Source organism: Lagenorhynchus albirostris, chromosome 2 (genome assembly GCF_949774975.1).
Source record: "Lagenorhynchus albirostris chromosome 2, mLagAlb1.1, whole genome shotgun sequence".
Lineage (NCBI taxonomy): Eukaryota > Metazoa > Chordata > Mammalia > Artiodactyla > Delphinidae > Lagenorhynchus > Lagenorhynchus albirostris.
The window spans coordinates 5,344,680-5,364,923 of record NC_083096.1 but is presented as its reverse complement, the minus strand read 5'-3'; the positions used below and the strand labels follow the sequence as shown (position 1 = coordinate 5,364,923).

Below are 20,244 nucleotides of genomic sequence, written 5' to 3'. Positions count from 1 at the left end.
GTCCTTACAAGAAACACAGAGGAGGGAGAGGGAGAAGAAGCCCTGTGAAGACTTAGGCGGAGGACAGAGCTATCGAGCAACAAGCCAAGGACACTTAGCCGCCAGAAACTGGACGAGCCAGGGAAGGATTACACCCCAGAGCCTCAGACCAGGTGAGGCCCTGCTGACAACCTGCATTTCAAACTTTCAGTTTCAAGAACTGTGAGAGAATAAGTTACTGGTGTTGAAGGCCACTAAGTTTGTGCTAGGTAACTAATACAAGGTCAAAAAGAACTTCTCTAGGAGGAGAAATTTCAGGCATCGGGGTGATTATGCAAGGAGTTGGAGGTTGACGTTTTGGCCACCAGAGACCTTCGCCACCTCCCCAGTAGTGCAGCTTGTCCTACATGGAAGGGAAAAAATGATACGGCAAAGCTTATTCAGAGCTAATTATCAGCCTTAGCACGTACCTTGTTAGAACCAGGAATTTACCCAATAACTACTAAATACTCTTGGCTGCAGTGTTATTACTTCATTAACTGCTGAGATCGTCTCCTTTAGATTTACCAAAGATTTTCTTCTTGTTCACATGCTGTTTCTCCATTGTCAAGCACAGTCTCTTGCTCATAGTAGGTGCTCAATAAATGTTTGCTAAGTGGATGAATGAATGAATGAATGAATGGTGACACAAAACTATAGGGTACATTTACTGCTCACCTTGAAACCATTCTGGTTCTTACAGGTGTTTCTGGAATAAAGGAAATGCTCATAGAAGATTTCTTCTTTTGTTTACAAAGGATTCTTTCAGTATTCACTTTATGTTTATGAGCTGTAAGTTTATAGAGACTATAAATACGGTCAACAACTTTGGACCTACTTCGAACATCCTACAAAAGAAAATGTGCATTTATTAAACTAATAAGAATTCTATATCCCTTCTATGCTAGCAAAATCAATCACAGTATACAAACACTATGCAGTAAATTAAGAGCTTTTAACAATAAAAAAGCCGAGCTCTCCAAGTTCAGCAGTTAGATTGGTTTAAATTATGAATTTATAAGACAATTATGAAGAAGGCAAATATTCAAAAATTGTACACTTAACTCCATACTAAATAAAAAAGCAAACATTAAAGTAAATATACCTATTATACATGGTTACCAAGTCCTGTGAATTTTACCTTCTTCTTTTTTTTTTTAAGAAGATGTTGGGGGTAGGAGTTTATTAATTAATTAATTAATTTTTGGCTGTGTTGGGTCTTCGTTTCTGTGTAAGGGCTTTCTCTAGTTGTGGCAAGCGGGGGCCACTCTTCATCGCGGTGCGCGGGCCTCTCACTATCGCGGCCTCTCTTGTTGCGGAGCACAGGCTCCAGACATGCAGGCTCAGGAGTTGTGGTTCACGGGCCTAGCTGCTCCGTGGCATGTGGGGCCCTCCCAGACTAGGGCTCGAACCCGTGTCCCCTGCATTGGCAGGCAGATTCTCAACCAGTGCGCCACCAGGGAAGCCCCGAATTTTACCTTCTTGAAGTTTCCAGCGTTACCCACTTACCTCTGCCTGATGCGACCCCAGGTCAAGTACAGTCTCTTGCCCAGACCACTGTGTGTCTACACGTGCCTCTTTCCTTAATGGTCTCCCTATACCCACACGATCTCCCAAATCCATTCTTCGACCAGCAGCCAAAGTGATGTTAAAAATTAAACTGGAACATATCTCCTTGCTTAAAATCCTTCAGTGGTTTCCCACTGTTCTCAGGATAAAGGCCACAGTCCTATCATGGCCTGCTGTCACCCCTGCTGACTGTAACTCCTGGAGAGGATGCTCAGAGGCCTCACCGGAGAAACGCTTGTCACGTCTTTATGTCACAGCAGGGGGTGAGGAGTTGTGCACATCTGGATTTCTACCTTGCTGGGACAGCTGTTGCTTCTCTCAAGTACATGGGAGCTGGTTGCTCCTAGGGCTGTGATAAATTCTACTTCTAGAATTCAGCTTCTCTGACACATAAGAAACAACTCATATCAGCACAAAGAGCAGGTGTGAACACACGCAAAGCCCTATTTAAGTTGTGATAACTGCTTAAAAGTCTTGGACTTAGAACATGTAGAGATAACCTCAAAGGAAAACAACTGATGAATACTTACAGAAGCTCGATTTGTCCTCTTCAGTAAAACAGCTAACAAACAACAAGTTTTTGTGAAAATGCTTCTACTCTTGTCTGCAACTTTGTCACCGGGCTTTTCTTGGTACATTTGCAGAAGCTCCAGCAGTGTATCTACACAGTTTTCTACATCGTAAACTGCTGAAGTCGTTTTCTCATACTGGAAGAGAACAGAACCAAGTTACAAATTATAATAAACACAGATACTGGGCTGGCCAAAAGGTTCGTTCGGTTTTTTCCGTAAGATGGATCTAGTAGCATCAGTTTTCTTTAACTTCATTCAAAACAATTTTGTTAGATTGTATATGGCAGCTGTCATATCAGCGTGCATTTAAAAAAAGACTAATCAAAATGGATGAAGTTTTGTGTAGTTATTTTAATATTGAAGATGGAAGAAAAAAAGCAACATTTTCAGCATATTCTGCTTTATTATTTCAAGAAAGGTAAAAATGTAACCGAAATGCAAAAAAAAGATTTGTGCAGTGCATGGAGAAGGTGCTGTGACTGATCAAACGTGTCAAAAGTAGTTTGTGAAGTTTCGTGCTGGAGATTTCTTGCTGGACGATGCTCCACGGTCGGGTAGGCCAGTTGAAGTTGATAGCGATCAAATCGAGACATTAATTGAGAACAATCAGTGTTATAACACGTGGGAGATAGCTGACATACTCAAAATATCCAAATGAAGCACTGAAAATCATTTGCACCAGCTTGGTTATGTTCATCGCTTTAGGTCTACGTTAAGTTAAGCGAAGAAAACCTTCTTGACCCTATTTCCACATGCAATTCTCTACTTAAATGTAATGAAAACGTTCCATTTTTAAAACAAATTGTGACGGGTGATGAAAAGTGGATACTGTACAATAATGTGGAATGGGAGAGATCGTGGGGCAAGTCAAATGAACCACCACCAACCACACCAAAGGCCAGTCTTCATCCAAAGAAGACGATGTTGTGTATAGGGTGGGATTGGAAGGGAGTCCTCTATTATAAGCTCCTTCCAGAAAAGCAAACGATTAATTCCAAGAAGTACTGCTCCCAATTAGACCAACTGAAAGCAGCACTTGACGAAAAGCATCTAGAATTAGTCAACAGAAAACACATAATCTTCCATGAAGATAACACAAGACCACATGTTTCTTTGGTGACCAGGCAAAAACTGTCAGAGCTTGGCTGGGAAGTTCTGATTCATCCGCCGTGTTCACCAGACGTTGCACCTTCGGATTTCCATTTATTTCTGTCTTTACAAAATTCTCTTAATGGAAAAAATTTCAATTCCCTGGAAGAGTGTAAAAGGCACCCGGAACAGTCCTTTGCTCAAAAGGATAAAAAGTTTTGGGAAGACAGAATTATGAAGTTGCCTGAAAAATGGCAGAAGGTAGTGGAACAAAAGGGTGAATACGTTGTTCGATAAAGCTCTTGGTGAAAATGAAAAATGTGTCTTTTATTTTCACTTAAAAACCAAAGGCACATTTTGGCCAACCCAGTACTTTAGAAACACCAACCAAAAAGGAAGCCAGACGTGATCAGAAGAGGTTCTGCTGTTCTGATACAGCGCAGTGTACAGGCTGTCAGCTCCGGAGGGAGATGGACATGAACCCTCCACCACTGACCACACGCTGGTCCTCGGGCGAGGACCTTACCTCCTGTAAAGACGATTATCCCTTCACTACAAAATGGGAAGGATCATACCATAAGAACCATCTTAGAGGATGAATGGGAGCACTAAATTAAATGATGCATGAAAAGAACTAGCACATAGTTAGCAAGGCCTTAACTAACTTGCTGTTATTAATATTATAAAAACAGGAGAAATAAATCATAAAAAATTATAGTTTCTATGTACAGTTATGTTAACAGAGTAAACATCCCCCCGAAGACTCTGGCACATAGTAAATGAACTTTAACTCGGGGATCTGAGTTCTAGTGATGAGCAAGCATAAACCCAACTTGCTAGGGGAGGTTTCTTGACCAAGGAACTCTTCATTATCAAGACGGAAACTACCTTGGCGACGTTAAGCAAGACCTGCACAGCGTATCCGATGACCTCCATACAAGGGACACTACGGTTACAGCTTCGGATCAAGACAAATATTTTAGAAATTGCTCCACTCTGGGCCATATTCTCACAGCAAAGTGAAGACAGTCCAGTAACTACCTCTGAAAGGGGGAAAAAAAGAGATACATTCACAGCAACAAAATCAGTATCGTATTATTATATTCTTTGTACGACTCAAGGGTAAAAACGCATTTCTAACCTTATACAAGATATTGTTAAAACAAACTAACCCAGGTGCTTTAGAGCCTCAAGAATAGCGGAAAGGTACTTGTATGTCAGGAGATAGTGCAGGGCAAGTGCGGTTCTGTGGTAGAGCTTGTTTTCTTCTCGAATCTCCTGGTTAACACACTGAAGTCTCTGTCGAATGGCTTTAATTTTCGAACAATCATTTTTCTTCCTCCAAGAATATCCTCTCCATAACGCCTTAAAGAGACAAACCAGTAACTTTAAGATTACAACCTCTGATGTTGTGGACTTAACATCTACATCTACTTCCACAAAGTAAATGTTTTCAGTAAAATTATATGATGTGATCTTTGCAACTTTGCAACTACAATTCAGGTTCTAATAAATAGCAAAAGCAATTTTTCTAGGAAGAAATACATACAATATTCCTGTATATAAGTTAAAGCATCATTCACTGGCCAAAGACGGCTAAATCGATTCAAAAGGCAAAAATGCTTTTGCATCTTTCAGTCATCAACTTCCTCTCTGGAATGTGAAAATAAAGGGCTTAACAATGAAATTATGGTAGCATAGTGCATATGAATTATTCTATTGGCCAATCTCAGCTTTTTAAAATGAGTATGACTGTGCTTTTTAAAATGTTAGATGTTGGGGATTCCCTGGCGGTCCAGTGGTTGGGACTCGCCGCTTTCACTGCCGTGGCCCGGGTTCAATCCCTGGTTGGGGAACTAAGATCCCGCAAGCAGTGAGGCGCAGCCAAGAAATAAAATACATAAATAAAAATAAAATTCAATAAAATGTTATATATCGTGTAGATGAATTGCAAACCAAAGTCTTGAACTAAAATCATAATATTTTCAGTTACCTGGATTTTAGTGACTCTATTATCAAGCTTTTCCTGCTTTTTACGGAGGAGGAAACGGCGTACGGCTTTCTGTATTACTGATGCAGCCCTATTTTGCTGGCTTATACGTTCTTGAGCTTCATTCTGAATTTTCATGAAGCGATGTTTCTGAAGAAACCTCTTATGCTGTAATCTTGCTCGAAACCATCTCTGTTTAAAACATATGAATAGTTTTTTTACTTCAGGTTTCTTAATGAAATACATAGAACATTTATTGAAATATCTTTCAACCCTCCCCAGTGGCATTACACTTCCACTCTAGTTGGTGCAGAAAATTCCAGGCCACAGTGGGTTTAAGTGTGTGTGTGTGTCTGAGAATTTAACCCTGCACAACATGTTCCTCATTTCATAATTGATATAAATCTTATCAAGCTGTATATTATTCTTCAATTTGTTTCTTTACTCAATATTTTATATGTAAGTATATTAACATATACTGTACAAACAGGATTCTTATCCAGAATACATAAAGAACTCCTATAATCATTAAGAAAAATAAAACACTCAACAGAAAAATGAGCAAAGTATGTGGAAAAAAAAATTTAAAAAGCATACCATACACAGATAAAAATTTGAATAACCAACACAGAGGAAAGATGTTTTAGAATTGCTAGCAATCATAGGAAATCCAAACCAAATATGAGATGTAATTTGCCATTCATCAAAATGACAAAACCACAAAGTCTTGTAATGTCACGGGTTGGCAAGGAGGTCGAGAGAGAGACAGGAGCCCTGGGTGTCGCTACATGAGGGGTGAATGCGTACAATGCGCCAGAGGATAACCCACAGCCTTAGTCCTGAGCCATAAAACGCAACTCACCTCTAAGCCAGCCAACCACCCTGATGGCCACATGGCAAAAGCTAAATACTACATAACTTTAGCAGGGGTATTTGGAAATTGTTTATGAAATATTAAAAAGTTTCAAACAAAAATTAGGCCATAGTTTTACTGCAAAGGAAAAGCTAACCTGAATACGGATGGCTGAGTTAACCTGTTTATCATCAGCATTCTTCAGAGCCTTGTGAAGTCTGTAGGCTCTTTGAATTCTAAGAGCAGACAGGTGATAAAAGGCAGCTGCTGTGAAGTGAAGAAGCCTAATTTTGGCTCTCTGTTCTAAAATCTAAAGGAGAAAAAAAGATTAACAACCAAATAGTTGATTCTTAAGACAATCAACCAATGTTTATTTTTGTATATCCTTAATACCAAATTATATAAATTAGCAACAGTAAACTAACTTGTAACTATTAAAATTATCTACATTGTAACCTGAAGTAATTATACTCCTTTACTGTACAACACTTTCAATGGTGTAACCCCTAACTGAGGATATAGAAAGCACAATTATATTTGGGCACTTCACTGCAGAATTTAACTAGACTACCCAAGGGCAGCTAGATAAGGCTTTGAAGGTACTAATTATAATGGGAGAAGTCTAGGAATAGTAAACTGAGAAAGGGTTAGAGAGCTCCAAGCAGAACCGTTGAAGATGGTGACATTAAATCGGGCAAACATTTGACCCGACTTCTCCAGTAGTGGTCTCGCCACATCCAGCACAAGACTTCTGCAGCAGAAGCTCCCTCCAGGGAGGGGCCTTTGGCCTTCAGAGTTTCAATTTATACTCAGTGAACAAAACACAAAAGATTTCTCCTTTAATTTAATTATTTTCTGTTTACCACTGCTTCATGTACTGGATGCTCAGAAAGTCAAGAATTCCCTAGGGAGGATCTCTCCTGCTGAAGGTGTGGAAGTTATCAACGGAATGGTCCTACAACCCCTGAGAGAGTTGCTTGGTGGTAGCAAAAGGTGACTTGAATAACAACCTCCTTCACGTGTGGGGAGGGGGAAGGGGAAGCTGGGACAAAGTGAGAGAGTGGCATGGACTTATATACACGACCAAAAGTAAAACAGATAGCTAGTGGGAAGAAGCAGCATAGCACAGGGAGATCAGCTGGGTGCTTTGTGACCCCCTAGAGGGGTGGGATAGGGAGGATGGGAGGGAGACGCAAGAGGGAGGAGATATGGGGATGTATGTATGTGTATAGCTGCTTCACTTTGTTATAAAGCAGAAACTAATACACCATTGTAAAGCAATTATACTCCAATAAAGATGTTAAAAACTTAAAAAAAAAAACTCCTTCACATGTGGAGCCCTCCTCATACTTCAGTTCCTTTGTTAAGATTTATTACACGAGAAAAGTTATTTTGCATTTTTGGTGAGCATCTATGGGAAATAGGATCACAGAACAAAAATCTATGGCAACCAGTGATCTTGTTACATGGGGCTCTTCAGAAGCTGAATAAATTCTAGTTAATGGCTATATCAGTTCTGAAATTATTCTCCAAAATCTCAAATTTCTTAACACAATTTAACATCAGGTATTTCCACTTCATAAGACTGAGATATCCTACTTAAAAATACTTACCCTTTTTCTTACTAACCAACCACGCACCAGTGCTTGTAGAACAACTGTAGATTTTTTTAATTCAACATATTTTCTCCTTTCAGACTTCTCAGTCTTCCTGGCTCGTATGTATCTTTGTATGGTCAAAGCAGCTGATTTCTGCTGGAGAAAGACCTGCCTTCCTTTATATCCTCTGAAATTTGCTTGGATCAAACAAGCAGCTTGAAATCTCTATAAGGAAAAATTTGCCAGTGACACTAATAGATAGAAATAATAGTTCAACCCACTGGAGGTTCTGGAATTTCTCAATGAAAAATAAGATGGTATAATTATGATTTTTTTTTTTTTACATTTTTAGTTTAAGAAGGTCATATTTCACAGATTTTGAAACCCACAGAGGGCTACAGCTAAAAATGAACCTTTTATGAAGGTGCAAACCATGGACCATAGATACCTGGTGTTTTTTCCCTCCCTTCCTCCTGATACTTTTCATTGTGAATGAGCAAAGGACTAGTATTACTACAGGACAAATGCATTTAATACAAAAGCTAGCTACACTCTAGAGAACAGAATGGGCATTGTAAGCAGCTGTGAGGGAAGCTGTCTGCTGCTTCGAGAACCAGTGTACTCCCAGCACATCTTAGATTCCTCAATTCTAGAACATCCTGACAATCAAATTCCAAGACACATAAAGCATCTGGATTGAAACGAAAACTAGGTTTGTTTTACAACATAGACCCCCCCACCTACTAGCTGAGTGACTTTGAGCAAACCCCTTTATCTCTCCAGACCTCAGTTTACTCATTTGTAAAATGGGAATGCTGATAATAGCTGCCTCACAGAGTTATCATGAGGATCTGATTAGTTAGTAAATATATAATAGAAGGTGTAATAATAATAGTGTGTATATAATCATACATAGTGAATATGAACATCAAAATTTACAAGTAAAATTTTAATTTTGATTTCCTTAATAAAAGACCATAGGTACCACCACTGTTCTAGAACCGATGTTAAATATTTTAAATAGATTACCAAATGTGGCTTAAAGAGTATGTGTTGACTCATACAGACAGGATATGCTACATCTATTACGATTTTCTTCAAATAAATCACTTCAAATTGGGTTTGAGAATATGTTATAAAAACAGATACACAAACAAAAATACAAATAGTATGTTTATGAGTGAATAAAATTTTTTTTTTTTTGCGGTATGCGGGCCTCTCACTGTTGTGGAGCATAGGCTCTGGACGCGCAGGCTCAGCGGCCATGGCTCACGGGCCCAGCCGCTCCGCGGCATGTGGGATCCTCCCAGACCGGGGCACGAACCCGTGTCCCCTGCTTCTGCAGGCGGACTCTCAACCACTGCGCCACCAGGGAAGCCCGAGTGAATATAATTTTTAATTGACTGCAATGATGTGTTTAAAGCAAATGTATAGTTAGATCTTTAAATCATTTTTTGTTTTCTGTTTTTTAAAGTAGTTCTTTACATATGAACTGTTTTTTTAACACCTACTTTTGTCGTTAAGAATTGCTCATGAGCTGTTCTTCCAGAAAGTACAGCTCTCCATTTTCTCTGAATGATGATTGTTGATGCTCTCACGTTCAAAAACCTAAAAAGTGATTATTGGAAAGCAATTTCAAATTAACTCATTTAGTAAGTATTCATTGCCCACCCCCTATAAATACTAGAGGAGAAAGAAAATATAAGAAAGGCAATGAGAGAATAAAAAAAAGTAGAAAAGGATAATTCATACTTAGGTTCTAGCAATCAGAACTTTACAAACACAAACACACACACACACACACACACACACACACACGGTAACACAATGCAAAACAAGTTTTACAATTGGCAATATTTCAGTGGTCAAGAAATATTAAGTTCTAGAATGACAAAAAATTCTGAACGGGATCAGAAGAAAGTAGGATTAGCCAGATATAGACAAAGCCTAGATAAAGGGGAGGTGGTAGAAAAAATGGTAGAGAATAAAGTCTGAGTCCACACTGTGAGTGAGTCTTTGAGCAGACAGGTGTGGCTGAGAAGACAGCCTGGGAGGGTGGAGTGGCATCAGGCAAATGAGAAACAAACACTTGTTTGAAAGGAAAGAGGCCATCATCAAAAGATTTAAAAAGGAATATTCTGTAAACAGAACTGGAGAAAAATTCTAAATGTGAGGGCTAGAGATTAAACTTTAGGCGTCAACATAGCAGTGACAACAATCGAGAATCGGCAGGCTCTTTCATCTGTTCATGGTCCTGTGGAAAAGGGAGAGAGATTAACCTATGTCATGTGGCCCACCTTTCCTAGAAAGTAAGGCTGAATATCAATGGGAAAAACTGGACACTGGTCCTTAATAGCTGAGAGCAGCAATTATATTTTTATTTGTTAAGCCCTGACTCTGCCCATGGAATTGATCAAGAAACGCCTGTAACACTAGTGTGCTCTCCCAAAATGATCTTTAAAACCATCACTGATATAATAACTCATCAATTCTGGGAACTGATGAAAAAATTCTTACACTATGAAATAAAAAAATAATATAGACTATCTGGTAAGAGCTTCTGAAAATGTGTTTAAAAGAAATGAACTAGGAATAGGGAAATACGAGTAACATAGATAAGTTGGTAATTAGGTCTTCGTCGTTAAGGATAAAGAGTACAGGGGTTAATACAAAGAAAAAAAAAAAGCATAAGAAAACAAATGTTGCCAGTAGCTAAATCAACAGACAAAATGGACCCGTGCACTAACAAGGAAAACAAGACTTACTAGATCATTTTATTAACTTCCCATCCTCAGTCCCTACTGAGTCCCTCAGTCCCTTATCCTTATGAACCTGAGTTAATCAAGTTTAATATTTTCTCCTGGATTATACCATCAAGGCTGTATCTCAAAAAATAAGGCAGTCTCAGAGATAATTTTGTTACATTATTGCAGGAAACACCAGCAAACCATACAAATTAAGCATAGCAACTATTTAAAAGAAAACCCAACAAGCAGTATTACTTGACACACAGACTTGGTTACGGCACATGCGCGCGTGCATGCACAACCCCGCCCCCCCCCCCCACACACGCTCTCGCCCACGCAGCTGACACATTTACCGTCTTCTCTGCAGTTTGGTACGGAAGCAACCCTGAATGATTCTAACAGCTCTTAACACAGCCAGATACTCTTTACGTGCTTTCCAACACCTGTACCAGGCTTGAATCTTGCAGGCAGCTTTCACTTCACGTAAATATTTCCTGGCTTTATGTCTCCTCCACGCAGTCTATTAAACATATAAACATAACAAATATGCAATGAGATGTCTAATTATTTTTTTGTAAACTGGAAGACTCAGTATTGATAACAGTTAATATAAGGTCAAGCAGACAGGATCAACTGCAGAAATGCAGTCACACCCCAGCTCCACTGTGGGACTCGCTCACTCCGGACACATGAGCCCCCTGAGAACAGCGGGCTGACCTGTGACCTCCTACTACCTGCTTCAGCACATACCCTGCGGCTGGCTGCTGGCTAAGCCCAATACAACCCTGGAAAGTATTTAAATTGTAAGCTGCACGCAAAGCCTGGGAAGCCAGGTGTGTGCACTGCCCTCACCTTCTCAGTCCATGTGAAGGAACGAAAGGAAATGAATGCCTCCAATTCCAGGGAAGGGACGGGAATTCTTCCCACGGCCCTCCCCACACACTGCAGACACATCCTGGGTTCTGGGTCCATCCTGCTGCAGAATCCTGAGGGCATCCATCTACCTGAGGACCACCAGATTTTCCGACCTTGGCAACCTTGTGGCTGACTAAAAGCTTAAGTAACAGCTACAACTTCTTAAGTGCTTAGCGCTATACTAAGCACTATAATTCTTTACAGTAACATAGGTAGGTAATACTATTATCTCTAATTTAGAGATGAAAACAATGAAGGCCCAGAGGAACTGACACCAGTAAAATTACTTGTTGATGTCACAGGTGATAAGTGACAGACATATCTTATTTAATCCTTATAAATATCTTGTGAGATGATTATTAAGATCTCTATACAAAACAGAAATTAACGTCAAGAGACTTGTTACCACATAGCCAGTAAGTGATAGAGTCAAGATTTGAACCTGAGTCTATCTGACTTCAAAACACCTACAGCAAATACAATAGCTCCACCTAACATGGGGATCAGGCTCTAAATTCAGTTGACAGGCGAGAATGATATATATGGTCAAACTGAACTCTTGTGATGTCCTTAACTCAGAGTATTTCTATATGGTTTTTATGTAAACAAAACCGAATACTAACATAGTAGTATTCATAGTGGAAGCCAGGTATCAGTACTTTTAAAGATTCCAAAGTGATTCCAATGTGTGCTAAAGTTTAAGACCACTGGTTGGTATGTGTTAAAAACTAGATGTGCAACATGCACTTTTATAATTTAGTTATATAAAAGAAAAAACAGGGCTTCCCTGGTGGCGCAGTGGTTAAGAATCCGCCTGCCAATGCAGGGGACATGGGTTCGAGCCCTGGTCCGGGAAGATCCCACATGCCACGGAGCAACTAAGCCCGTGTGCCACAGCTACTGAGCCTGCGCTCTAGAGCCCACAAGCCACAACTACTGAGCCCGCGAGCCACAGTTACTGAAGCCCGCACGCCTAGAGCCCGTGCTCTGCAATAAGAGAAGCCAGCGCAATGAGAAGCCCGCGCACCGCAACGAAGAGTGGCCCCTGCTCGCCGCAACTAGAGAAAGCCCCTGTGCAACAACAGAGACCCAATGTAGCCAAAAATAAATAATTTTTAAAAAACCCCCAAAAAACAACAACTAATTACTAAAAAGAAAAAAAAAAAGAAGAAAGAAATAACAGTTGAATTTTCCTAAGATTGTTATTTTGGCTTTTCTAACATAACCCCAACTAACACACGCGCTTGACACCCACCAGTCCTTGACTCCTGGCAGCGTCTGGAACTTGGGCACTCCTTTCTTCCTCCCTCAACCCTTGGTTTCTTCATACCACAATCTTTAGCTTTCTTCATTCCCTCTTAATACCATATGTTGGCTTCTCCTCTCAGCACCCCTGAATTTTGATGCTCTTTAGGGCTCCAGTCCTGGGCCCTCTTCTTTTGCCCACTTCATGCATTCTCCCTAAGTGATCCCCTATCTCCCACAAGTTCAGTTATCAGTGTATGCCAACAATGTAGAAGTCAAATTCCAAAATCCGTACTGCTGTCCGAATTACAGCAAACATAGCAGCTGGACGCGTGGTGGTCACGTCAGCTTCACGTACCCCAGGCCGAGCTCATCGGGCTCCAGACCGTCTCCTCCCGTTGTTCCCACGTCAGTGAAGGGTACAATCTACTGAGTCACCTCAGCCATAAAGATGGCTTGGCTCCTTGTTTACGCTCTATACAAGGCCAATCCCATCCTCCACTCACACTGACCCTGACAACCCTGCTGTCAAACGGTGGTTCACTTTCCCTGACCTACTGCCTGCAGTCTCCTGGCTAGCCGCCCAGCATTCAGTTCAGTCCATCTTCCACATCCCTGCCTGAGTAATTTTTTTTTTTTTTTCGGTTGCACCACATGGCTTGGGGGATCTTAGTTCTGTGACCAGGGATTAAACCCGGGCCATGGCAATGAAAGGGCTGAGTCCTAACCACTGGCCTGCCAGGGAAATCCCATCTGAGTAATTTTTAAAAAAATAAACTATGATTCTGCTCTTCTCCTACTTAAACTCCTCTAGAACTTCTTTTAGTCCAGAGGATAAAGACTAAACTTTTTCTGTCTTACACAGCTGCCCACATCTCACTCCTTGGATCGCATCCTGGTCGCCGGTCACCCTTTATTGCACACCTGTTCTCTCTCATTTTTGAACTCCGTGTTACCTCCTACAGCTGGAATACTCCTTGCATACATTTTACTTGGCTGTTTCCAGTTCATCCTTCAGCTTAACATCTCAACTTAAATCACTGTGACTAGCTTAGGTTTCTCTTCTCTGCATTCCCAGCAACATACATTTCTCGTTCTGTATTATCATGAAGAAATTTCCATACACTGAGGTATGGGCAAGTCATTCTGGCTAATACAGGATTTAATTTGAACTTTATGTTAACTAGAACAGCCTCTTTTGTGGCCTATTAAACATATACTGTGTATCTGCTTTAACCATTAAAGAAAAGAATGCATTTAAAAATCAAAATGGATTAACTGTGGTTCAGGCATCCACAGTGGAGCCGGGTGGCCATTGTGGATGTGGTTTCAGACATGCTCCTACATCACTGAGAACGTGAACTGTATCAGACTCAAGGACACCACCAGCTGTTCTCAAAAACAATATCTGCTCACAGCTGCCAGCTGCAACCTGATGGTCTCAAGGTCTCTGCTTTTAACTGTGCAACCATAGTTGCAACAAGCTTAGGGTGTCACACTCAGAACAATCCCAGTTCTGTGCCGTCTTCGGTGAATTATTTTTGGTATCCTTTGCCCAACCTCAAAAATGTTCCATTTTGGAAGGTAAATGAAAAGGTCACGTAAACTAAGTATTAATCTTTACAACCTGCTTAAGCTCATTTTATAAATTCTAAGAAATACTGGTCAAAGAAAGAATGAAAGCTTTATATTTCAATATATAAATACCTGGATTTTTATGGTGCTATCTTTAATTTTCTGAAACTTCCGTTTCTGTATAAATCCTTCCATTCTAGGTTGAATAACGATAACACTGCTTCTTATTTGTAAATAAACTTCTCTTTGATGTTTTGCAGACAAAAAGGCTCTGTGGTGATTTTGTAAAACGACTGCTGCTTCTCCATACAATAAAAACTGTTTTCTGGTTTGCCTTTTCCTGAAATACCGCTGTAAAGTGATAGCCGCCCTTTTCTGCTGAATGAATCTTCTTCGATACACAGCCATCTGAAGGAAGGACTGAATTCGCACGGCAGCACGCTTGTGCTTTTCCAATCTTCTTGTGACCATTTTACGAAAAGCTTTTTGAATTGTTACTGCAGCCTTTCTTTCAGAATGATACTCTGCTTCCTGTAAGGGACCAACCAGAGAAGCTTTACACCGCCTTTGAACCGCAAGTGCTGGGCTTTGGCCAGCTTCATACTGAGTTTCAGTTCTGTGACAGCAGAATGCAGTTTGGGTAGCAGGGCCTGCCATTTCTTCTTCGGGCATGTCTTTAAATTTCTGTCTAACTTTCATGCCGCTAAGAGCAGCCTGAATAGGTCTTACAGATTTCTGAATGGCCAAAAATTTTTTTCTTTCCGTTTTTACTCTGGCGTATGACCTGTAATAATTCTGTATAACAACAATTGCCATTCTCTTTGCCTGATAATCCACTCTGGCCCTGTACATTCGGTAGAATGACTGAATTCGGGTGGCAGCCAGGTGCATGAGTTGGATACCCCTTCGTGCCTTAAAGCCTCTGTAGTAAGACGGTATACAAATGACTGCCTGGGTTTGCACTGCAACTAGTGTTCTGTACCTTCTTTGAACAAAATCTACCTTTGCTCTAAAGTGGAGATGGTGCCTCCTTGTTTTAAAGGCTCTAAAATGCTTCTGAAGAGTAATGGCAGCCTGATGCTGCTTTTCCTGAATCTCTCTCCTTATAATCATATCCTGAAAGTCTGCTTGGACACAGGGTGCTGCTTTCTTGAGTGCATTGTGTTGAAGAGCTTTCTTTTTATTGGCTCTATATCTTTCTTGTATTACTTTTGTAGCCCACTGAAGCTTTTGGTAGAAAAAATACTGCCTGTGCATTCTGTATGTGCTTTGTATTATGACAGCAGCTCTGTGCTTTTCCCTTAAAAGCTGTCTTGCTTTCATCCCCTTATAGGCAGCCTGAATGACCACTGCAGAATGCCTTTGTTGGACATAATGCTCTCTTTGCAATTTTGCAGCTCTGTATGCTCGGTAATGTTGCTGAATGAGAATCGAGGCGTGTTTCCAGGTCTGAAAGGTAAGGTGTGTTCTGTGCATTCTGAAAGTTGCCTGGATGAGGGCTGCGGCCCTGTGCATCTCCTGTAACTTCTTCTTTGCCATCAGCCTTCGGTAAGATGGCTGGATTGTAATGACTGCCTTCTGTAACTCCAAGAATTGGTGCAAGTGATGTTTGGCACAAATGGTGGCTCGATATTTCCTCTGAACAAAAATAGCTGCTTTCTTGAGGGAAAGGAACCTTTTCCTCATCACTAAAGATCTAAACCTGCTCTGAATCAGGGTTGCAGAGGCATGCATCCTTTTCAAATGTCTTCTGGTTTGCATACCCCTGAATGCAGCCTGGAGGACCACAGCAGAGTGTCTTTGCTGGAGGTAGAGCTGCCTCTGCAGCAGTTTGGCCCTGCTTGCCCGGTATTGCTGCTGGATGACCCGCGAGGCGTGCCTCCAGGCCTGGTATCTCACACGTGCACGGTGCCTTCTGAAAGCCGCCTGGAGAACGGTAGCAGCCCGGTGCATCTCTTGCACCTTCTTCCTCACCACCCACCCTCTGTACCAGGACTGGATTTTGAGGGCTGCCTTTTGTAACCGTAGTAACTGTTGTAAGCGATGCTTTGCGCAAACATTTGCACGATATTTTCTCTGAATCCACACAGCGGTATTCCTGAGAGACAGGAATCTCCTTCTCATCATCAGAGTCCTAAATCTCCTCTGAATCATAGCCGCGGCTGAGTGCATGACTTTTAAGTGTCTTCTAGCTTCCATCCCCCTAAAAGCAGCCTGAATGCAGATTACGGAATGTCTCAGTTTGTTATACCTTTGAAATTGTATGTTCCTTTCCCTCGCTGCCCGGTACTTTTGCTGCACCATTCTTGTCACCTTCTTCAACTTATTAAAATAAGCTTGTTGTCTGTGTCTTCTGTAGTGGGACTGGATGAGTGTTGCTGCGGTCTGCATCCTTCTCAGGGTCTGTCTAACTCGTCCTCCTCTGAAACTGGCCTGGAGGATGGTAACAGCTTTCAAAGTTGTCAGGTACTTTGCACGTTGAGTTCTACCCTGATGATATGCTCTGTACCTTACCTGAATTATGACGGCTGCTGTTCTCATTTGATGATATCGCCTCCTTGATTGCTGCATTTTAAACACGGCTTTAATAAGAGTGGCTGCTGCGTGCAGGTGCTGAGTCTGTCTTCTTACTGTAACACCTCTATAAACAGCTTGGATTTTCACAGCCGCCTTCTTTAACGTAAGATATTCCTTACGCTGACGGTCTGCAATTTTAGTATCTCGATACCACCTCTGAATTGTAACAGCTGACGCTCTGTAGGTGGCGTACTTCTTTTTGGTTTGGTAAGCTCTGTAACTAGATTGTATAGCGGCTGCCGCCTTGTGGTGCTCCTTTATTTTTTTCCTCACTCTCATACCTCGGTAAGCTGACTGTAGGATTACTACTGCTGCTTTGGTTTTCAAATACAAATGATGCTGTTTTCTCCCAGTACTGTAAGCCCGATAGTACATTTGAATCAGACAAGCCGCTTTTTTCATGATTTTCCACTTCTTTCGCTGCACGTACATTCGGTAGCACGACTGTATGAGGACAGCACATTTGTGTTGCTTCTGAACCTGTCTTCTCGCTGCTCTGCCCCTCCACGTGGACTGGAGCATCACTGCTGCAAGGCGGAGCGCAGTGTACTCCATCCGTTCCCTCCTCCCTGCAGCCCGCGCTCTCAGATGTTGCTGGATGACGGATGCTGCCGTTTTTAACAACCCGAACTCTTTCTGGGCCTTGGCCATTCTGAAAGCAGACTGAATCTTCACTGCAGCTTGATGTTCCCTTCTGACCTGCTTCCGAACTTTCCAGCCACGGTAAGCGGACTGTAGAGAAATCACAGCTGCCCTTGTCTTTAAAAAATGTGTTCTTATGTCAGAAGCAGTCTTGTGTGTCCTGTACCATCTCTGAATCTTGAGAGTAGACTGAAGCACAGATTGATATTTCATCCTCTTACTGTAGCCTCTAAAAGCAGTTTGGATTTTAAGAGCAGCTGTAGATTGTTGTTTGATTAGCTGGCGTACCTTATAACCTCTGTAAGTGGCCTGCAAGCAGATAACTGCTCTTTTGACTTGCAAGAAGTTCTTCCTCTGATTGACCTGCTCTTTGTATGCACGATAGTAACTCTGAATGACAACAGTTGCTTTATAGATTTTCAGGTAGTACAGGCGCATCTTTCTCATCCTGAAATGAGACTGTAGTGAAACAGCAGCTTTTCTCTGCAACCTCACTTGCTTTCGAACCAGGTACCCTCTGACAAAAGCTTGCAGTTTGATGCAAGATGCCCGCATGTGTTCTTCTCTCTTTAGTGCAGCTGCTCTTAAATGTAAATATTGTTTACGAGTTTGCTTCATCTTGACGATGGATTGTAACTTCACTGCAGCATTTTTTAGCCTCAGAAATTTTTTTCTGGAAACATAAGCCCTGTAATATGATTGAATCCTTATAACAGATGTGAGGATGTGAATAAACTTTTTCCTGGCCTGCATCCCTCTAAATGCAGACTGCAGAACAATGACAGCAGATCGTGTCTTCTGGTAAGAAGCTAGAACTTTCTTGGCTGAAATGTAAGCTCGAAAATGAATCTGAATTACAAGGGCGGCTTTCTTCATCTTCTTATATTTCTGTAGTTGTTGATGCTTCCTTATGTGTGCCTGCAATCTGATAATATTTTTCTTAAGGTTTAGAAATCGAAGTCTGTCCTGTCTCATTCTCCAGTATGACTGAAAGACACAAGCAGCGGTGATCTGTTTGCGTAAATTACGAGCTTTCATTCCCCTGAAAGCGGCCTGTAGTCGGATGGCTGCAGCCCGTTTCTGCAAATAGCTGGTGCGCTCAACCTTTCCTTTCAGATATGCTTTGTAGTACTTCTGGAGAGAGAGGATAGACTCTTTTTTCCTTTTATATAACTTTTGGGCTTGAAAGCACCGAAATCTTGTCTGAATGATGACAACACAAGATCTAATATGAATGTATTTCCGTAATTCTCTCTGCATCCTGTACCAGGATTGTATGACCATGGCAGCTTTCTCTTCTTTAACCTGTTTCCTGACACACCGTTCTCTAAAAGCTCTTTGCAGTGTTATTGCAGCTTCTGTTTGTAGCTGCATTTTACGTTGCCTCCATCTTCTGAACGCAGACTGGATTATAAGGGCTGATGATCTTAGCATTTCATATCTCTGTTGATCCTGCTTTCTTCTTAAACAAGCACGCCAATGCCTCTGAATTGTAACTGCAGCCCAAAGGTATCGTTTGTAAGAAGCAACAGCAATGATCATTCTTATCCTAGATTGCAGGATGATTGAATAATATTTCAGCTTCAGAAACTGTTTTCTAGTAGAATATCTTCTCCAATATCTCTGAAAAAGGTAAGAAAGGACACAAAGTAAAATAGACACATCTTTCTATACTTAACACCCTTGAAAGTATTAACGTTTCTAACATTTTGCTTAAAAACAAAGACATTAATTTTAAAAGCAATATATTTTTAAAGAAGATACTTATCTCTTTTGTTTATAGTTTAGTTTCTGTGTTGATACAACTGTAGCCAATCCAAACTAATGATATTTATATGGCATTTGTATTCAGGAGACATAAGAAATATAAACAAGTTTATGCTATATTAGAATAATATATTAGAAGATTTAAAATGAAACTATAGTAATATTCTGCTATCTATTGATACTAAGTAATTTCCTATGAATGTATCTCTGGATCTTATATTTTCCCCTTTTATCAAGGTTGCTAAGCTATCTTATAATGATTGAAAACTGTTTATAGGAGGGACCCTGTGTTACAGGCCTGGTAACATCAACACAGGATTTTGAGAAATATCACTGAGTCACAGCACTCTCTGAGTCAGTATTTTCATTAAGAATAAAATTTAGGGATTATAGATACATGGTTAAAAAGTAGGATTCTGGAAAGACTTGAGAAGTAATAAAGCTTTTTCCTCTTGCTTCCTTCCCAACCACCCCACATTCCCTAACTCCTTAGTTATCCCAGCAACATGCGAGCTACAAAGTCTCAAGCGGATCCTGGCTACTGGTCATCAAGCTCTGGACGTTCTTCTCGCAATAAGACCATTCCTTTGTCCAAAACACTCCAAATATTGCTAAGCTGTGGCGGGGACTAATGGAAGGATTAAAAGTCTCAGAAAAAAACCATCAAAGATACAACTAAGAACCAAATGGGAATATTAGAACTGAAAACACAATAACCAAGACAACAGCAACAAAAAACCTCACTGGCATGGCTCAGTAGCAGAATGGAGATGACAGAAGAATCAATGAACTTGGAGATCAATACAAATTCTCTAGGCTGAACAAGAAAGAAAAAAAATGACTGGGGAAAAAAAGAGAAAGAAATGTCTCAACAAACTAAGAGTAGAGGGGAACCTCCTCAGTATAATAAGAACATTTACACAAACCTACAGCTATCATCAGATTTAACGGTGAGAAACTAAATGCTTTCCCTCTTAGACCAGGAATAATACAAGGATGTATCCTCTCACCAAGCCTATTTAGCATCTACTAGAGGTCCTGCCTAATGCAATAAGAAAAGGACATAAAAGCTATGCAGACAGAGAAG

General features: G+C 40.8%; 1 protein-coding gene across 1 annotated transcript in view; it reads right to left on the bottom strand.

Annotated features, from left to right (window-relative positions):
* Positions 1-20,244, bottom strand: part of ASPM (assembly factor for spindle microtubules) — a 67,858-nt gene that overhangs the window by 2,107 nt on the left and 45,507 nt on the right. Inside the window, 10 exon segments of the mRNA XM_060142016.1 lie at positions 697-866; positions 2,118-2,294; positions 4,137-4,291; positions 4,421-4,613; positions 5,242-5,430; positions 6,249-6,401; positions 7,705-7,914; positions 9,201-9,297; positions 10,790-10,956; positions 14,304-19,013. Of these exon segments, the coding sequence (XP_059997999.1) occupies positions 697-866; positions 2,118-2,294; positions 4,137-4,291; positions 4,421-4,613; positions 5,242-5,430; positions 6,249-6,401; positions 7,705-7,914; positions 9,201-9,297; positions 10,790-10,956; positions 14,304-19,013 (6,221 nt within the window).